The 6,000-nt window shown below is 51.7% G+C and overlaps 1 protein-coding gene across 1 annotated transcript; it reads left to right on the top strand.

Moving 5' to 3' along the window:
• The first annotated feature begins 2,005 nt into the window (after nt 1-2,005).
• On the top strand, nt 2,006-3,876 carry LOC125510342 (putative flavin-containing monooxygenase 2). The gene has a single exon (XM_048675495.1). The coding sequence runs from the start codon at nt 2,140-2,142 to the stop codon at nt 3,727-3,729; it is 1,590 nt and encodes a 529-aa protein (XP_048531452.1). The 5' UTR covers nt 2,006-2,139; the 3' UTR covers nt 3,730-3,876.
• Nucleotides 3,877-6,000: the final 2,124 nt, after the last annotated feature.

Raw genomic sequence — 6,000 nt, 5'->3', positions numbered from 1 at the left:
CGATTGGCTCTACCGCATATACGTCCCTTAACGCGCGCTTCCGCTCCCTTTTGGCGACGTGAGTGGCGTATATCATGTTCACCGTCCGCACTTGTGGGGGAAAACCCTTCTGTCCATTGTTGTTCGGCGGCCTGGGCTCCTCGTCGACGTCGCTATGCAACCCCTTATTTTCATTGTCAGCGCTTAATCTGCCTGCCTGCTTGAACACCCAGCAATCCCTGTTGGTGTGATTGGCTGGCTTTTCGGGGGTGCCGTGTATTTGGCACAAGCGGTCGAGTATTCGGTCCAAGCTGGACGGGCCCCTAGGATTCCTTTTGAATGATTTTTTCCGCTGACCGGATTTAGAGCCTCTGAATCCGGCATTAACTGCCGTATCTTTAGCATTGTCGCTGTTGATGCAGCGCTTCTGTTGGTTGCGACGCGACTTGCCACTAATGTCCCTGATGTCCGAACTACTAGGGTTCTTGGTCATATTGTTGCTACGAGCAAGCCAGCTGTCCTCTCCCGCGCAAAAGTGGGTCATGAGTGCCGTGAGGGCTGCCATAGATTTCGGCTTCTCCTGTCCTAGGTGCCGGGCAAGCCACTCGTCATGGATATTATGCTTGAAGGCTGCTAAGGCCTCTGCGTCCGGACAATTGAGTATTTGATTTTTCTTTGTTAGGAACCGTGTCCAGAATTGCCTGGCCGATTTGTCTGGCTGCTGAATTACGTGGCTTAGGTCGTCAGCGTCTGGGGGTCGCACATAGGTGCCCTGCAAATTGTCGAGGAATGCGGCTTCCAGGTCCTCCCAACAGCTGATTGACCCTGTTGGCAGGCTGTTAAGCCACTGCCGGGCTGGTCCTTTAAGCTTGAGTGGGAGGTATTTGATGGCGTGAAAATCATCACCGCGGGCCATGTGGATATGAAGGAGATAATCCTCGATCCATACCGCGGGATCTGTTGAGCCGTCATATGATTCGATGTTTACGGGTTTGAAACCCTCGGAGATTTGATGATCCATTATTTCGTCTGTGAAGCACAATGGGTGTGCGGCGCCTCTGTACTGGGCGATATCATGACGTAGCTCCAATGAGCTTTGTCTACTGTGTTCGGCCCTGCCGAATTTGTGGCCGGCATGACGATTATCGTCTCGAGCCGTGGGGTGCCTACGTGATCCGTAGATCGATCTTGTTTGCCTTGCCTTGTCCTTCAACATGTCTCGTAAGTCCCGTGCATATTCCGGTGCCTTGGTACAGGGTGCGGCTTGGGTGGAGGGCCATGAGGCCTCTGTGTCGCGGCCACGAGGTGGCCCGTCGGCCGCGTCGAGTGCTTCCTCCAGTATGTGATGAAACAAATAAACTAGAAAGTATAAGATTAAAAGTAAAAGTTGAGATCAAGGGGGAGAATGTTAGGTTGATCTCTCCATCGAGTGGGCTCAACGGCCCATCGAACCCTGATCTATTCGCGCCCTGATCGGGGGCGCCCAACCGTTCTATGGTCGGTGGGCCCCTGTGACCTGCGATATATAAAAAGGTGGGGGGCCGGGGCGCACGGTACGAGGTTCACCGCGCCGCCAGACTCCCCACCGATATCCCCTTCCGATCTAGGGCAATCGCAGTGCTCACGGGAAGCACCGCTGCCACCTCTCCATCTCGATCTCTCTACTACCACCGGCCTCTACTTCACCATGGCAGGCTCTGGATCGAGCTCATCCGCGTCCAAGGAAGGTAGGTAACCGGAAAGATCTAGCCTACACGATCTAACTGGGTCTATCAGGGGATACAACTATCTTGCTAACCATCCAACAGTCTGGTTCACAAAAAAATAGAAAGAAATAAATTACATAAAGAAAAGGTAAATAAAAGGTTCATGATGAAAAGTTTCAAGCACTAAAAGCAAGCTTGCAAACATGGTGCTGAAGCCGTCAATCAACAACATGAACCGGCGGTCGACGTGCATACATCCTCCTCCTCTAGAACACCATTTAAAAACACTTTTATTGTAGATTGTTTATACGAGCTCACTATAACTCCAGATCATAAGGACCACACAACACTTGAATGAGATCAAGTCACCAGCTGGAAGCAGCCACCATTGAATCGGATCTGCATCGCCGAACCGCCATTGTCAGTCCAAGAAACAGCTAAGCTAGCGCCGACAATGGATATGGATCACAGGGCGAAGCGGGTGGCCATCGTGGGCGCCGGCACGAGCGGGTTGGCGGCGTGCAAGCACCTGCTGGCGCGGAGGTTCCGGCCGGTGGTGTTCGAGGCCGGGGAGTCCGTGGGCGGGCTGTGGACGCGCACGCTCGCCTCCACCAGGCTCCAGTCGCACGCCGCCACGTACCGCTACTCCGACTTCCCCTGGCCGGACTCAGCCGGCGCGTACCCGCGCCACGATCAGGTCGTCGACTACCTCGCCGCCTACGCGCGCCGCTTCGGCGTCGACGGCTGCGTCAGGTTCCGGAGCCGGGTCGTCGCCGCGGAGTACGTCGGCGACGCGCCGGACCGGTGGGAGCGCTGGGCCGGCAACGGCGAAGCGTTCGGCGACGGCTCGGGCGCGTGGCGCCTCACCGTGCGCCACCGCGGCGAGAGCGAGACGGAGCCGGAGACGCAGGAGGTGCACGAGTTCGACTTCCTGATCCTGTGCATCGGCATGTTCAGTGGCGTGCCCAACATCCCGGCGGCGTTCCCCGGCCCGGAGGCGTTCCGGGGGCGGGTGCTGCACTCCATGGAGCTCTCTGACATGGCTCACGCCGACGCCGCCGCGCTGGTCAAAGGTAAGCGCGTCGCGGTCGTGGGCTCCAGCAAGTCGGCCTTCGAGATCGCCAATGACTGCGCCGAGGCCAACGGCGCGGGGACGCCGTGCACGGTGGTGTGCCGGAACCCGCAGTGGATGATGCACCGCCCGGCCGTGTGGGGCGGGGTCAGCATCGGGTACCTCTACATGAACCGCTTCGCGGAGCTCATGGTGCCCAGGCTCGGCGCCGGCGCCGCCTCCCGCGTCCTCGCCGCGCTGCTCGCGCCGCTAGCGTGGGCAATATCGGCGGCGACTGGGGCATGGTACCGGAGGGAGATCCCGATGCGGGAGTACGGCATGGAGCCCGGGCACGGGTTCGCGAGGTGCGTGTCGTCGTGCCTCCTCTCCGTGCTCCCCGACGGGTTCTACGACAGGGTGAGGGAAGGCAGCGTCGTCTTCGCGAGGTCCAGGTCCTTCGGCTTCCGCCACGACGGCCTGGTGCTCGACGGCGCCGAGGAGCGCGTCGTGCCGGCCGACGTGGTGATCTTCGCCACCGGGTTCCGCGGCGACAAGAAGCTGAGGGACATGTTCGCGTCCACGCGGGTGAAGGACTTCATCGGCGCGTCGGCGCCGCTGTACCGGGAGTGCGTGCACCCCCGGATCCCGCAGATGGCGGTGGTGGGGTACGCCGGGGGGCTGAACGCCATATACGCGTGCGAGATGGAGGCCAAGTGGGTGGCGCGGCTGCTGGACGGCGTGTTCCGGCTGCCGAGCGTGCGGCAGATGGAGGAGAGCTGCGCGGAGTGGGGCAGGTACTACGCGCGGAGGAGCGGCGGCGGCGGGGAGGGGCAGAGCCCGGGACCCTGCCTCGGCGCGGTCAACGTGTGGTACAACGACGAGCTGTGCCGCGACATGGGATGCAACCCGAGGAGGAAGAAGATGAAGGGGCAGGGCCTCCTCGCCGAGTGGTTCCTACCATACAGCATCGTCGACTACGCCGACATCCAGTGAGTGAGCTGCACACGTTGCCGTCGTGAGAGAAGTTGCCGTTTTTTTTTGGAGACATTTTTCTCTTTTTTTTGAGACATTGGTGTGAAAGAGAAGCGGCCCAAAAGAACATGGGCTTCAGATTTCGTTAAGACAAGTTTTTTATCAAGATTTCCTTTGAGAAAATCCCTTTTGGAGGCTGAGCTGCATGGAGGCCGGTTTTTGAAAATTCAAAATTCATCAAAATTCATAAGTCTACATTTCAAATTTTGTTCAAAAACATATAGATATACATGGAGGCATAATGCACAAGTGTGTAAATTTTCAGGAAGATATACGTTGAAATGAGGGCTGTGTAAAAAAGACGAATCTGAGGCTTTTTAACACATGATACTATTTAACCTCCAAGGCTATGAATTTGTCTTTTTTGTACATATCACATTTCAAGGTATTTTATTCTGAAATTTTACACACATACACATAACATCCTTGTTTACTTGTACAATTGTTTTCCGTTTTTTCTTGAAACTGAAGAGTACACACATACACATAACATCCTTGTTTTACTTGTACAATTATTTTTAAGTTGTTTCTGTAACTTTGACCAAGTTTACATGCAAAAAAATTCAATACCTACAATATCAAATCATTATCATTAGATTTGTCATGAATTATAGGTATTATAGATGTTGATATAGTTTGCTATAAACTTGGTTAGACATAGAAAGGCTTGACTTTTGATGAACTAATACACCTTATATATTTGAAACTGATAGAATATTAGCCTAACTAGCATTATAAATAACTGAATAAAATTATATTAAAAATTCCTTCGATCAACAATCTTTGTCCCCCCGAATGGGCCGATGGCCCATCGTTGCATGCCACCCCATCAGCAGAGCCACGAATTCAGAACCTCGAATGTTGAAGCTCACAATCTTGCAAATAATGCTTTATCTTTGATACTGGCTGTCATGTTTGGTTAGGCCATCTCGAAGTTTTGATTTCGTCCCTGTAAATTTGGTGACGGTTGAATAAAAGTTTGTGGGTTTGTCTCAAAAAAAATGTTGATTGCGGCGGCATGGTGTACCCAGAGATATTGCTATGATTCAGAGAGAGGATGTTGGGGGTAGCATGTCATTGGTGGTGGCGGATCCTTATCTCTGGGTACAGAACTGATATCTAAAGTTTCTTTTAATTAATACGTGATTTTTGTGATATGGTGAAGCTGACATTACTAGTTTTATTGTACAAACAAATTATAGAGCAATTGTGATTTTCTATCATCTGAACTATATTGGCCGATTCCTTATCTCAATCAAACCTAATACACCCGGGTTCAAATTCATCTTTTAAAGCATCCTGCGTACGAAAAATAGTGGGAGTTACCGTGAGATTGTGCAACATACATTTTTATAAAAAATACAAATAGTCCATGTTTCTTTTGTAGAAATAAGGAGCATCTACAACCAAGATTGCCTAATAATCCATGATTTTTTCTGTGAATTTTGAAAAACTTGGATTCAAATGGTCGTGCTCTAGTTAAATATACCGTGTCTCCTTTAGAACGCGAGGACTACTCATTGCCTGGTGGCATAGCCATCGTTTACTATGCCTCAAGTTGTGGGTTCGATTGGTCTCAAAATCAGTGGATGCAACAAGGAGTTGAACTCGTGACTAGGAGATGCTTGGAGATCCATAAGAGTTCAATACTTTCCTATATTGACTTCAGAAATTTGAATTCAAAATTCGTTTGAAATATTTCAAGCGACGTGAAAGTCATGGCGAATAAGATCAGTTATACGTCTCAGTTATTAAGGGCGTGTTTAATACTTGTCCACTCCATCTTACACCTGCCCTGGGTGGTCCCTGGGATGTGCCTGAGACTTGTCCACAGAAAGTAGATGGATGCATGGCCTGACCCTTCCCCAGCTGTGTGATTAGTCTGGTCCAGCTAGGATTAGCCCAGGCACTGTAATTAGCCTGGGCCAGGCAACCTCTCCCTTACGCCTAACAGGATCGGATTATTTAAGACCTAGAAATAACAACCCAACAGGCAGCAACATGCAAGGACAAGGAACCAAACGCCCGCGCAGCAGGCTGGCGTCGTCAGGCAAAAAATTGCATCGTTCCAGGCACTATCCAAGCAGCTCATTCCCTCGGGCACAGTATCCAGGCCTCTAAACCAAACTAGCCATGACTCATGGCACTCAGACATACTCTCTCCGTCCGGAAATACTTGTCATTAAAATAAATAAAAATGAATGTATCTAGAATTAAAATACATCTAGATAT

This window comes from Triticum urartu, chromosome 5 (assembly GCF_003073215.2).
Source record: "Triticum urartu cultivar G1812 chromosome 5, Tu2.1, whole genome shotgun sequence".
In the NCBI taxonomy this organism is placed as follows: Eukaryota; Viridiplantae; Streptophyta; class Magnoliopsida; order Poales; family Poaceae; genus Triticum; species Triticum urartu.
The sequence above is the reverse complement of the archived record's forward strand: the minus strand, read 5'-3'. Positions and strand labels throughout refer to the sequence as shown.

Bases quoted from the DNA above. Each gene is read 5' to 3' on its own strand.
- LOC125510342 (XM_048675495.1), top strand. From the start codon at position 2,140: ATGGATATGGATCACAGGGCGAAGCGGGTGGCCATCGTGGGCGCCGGC.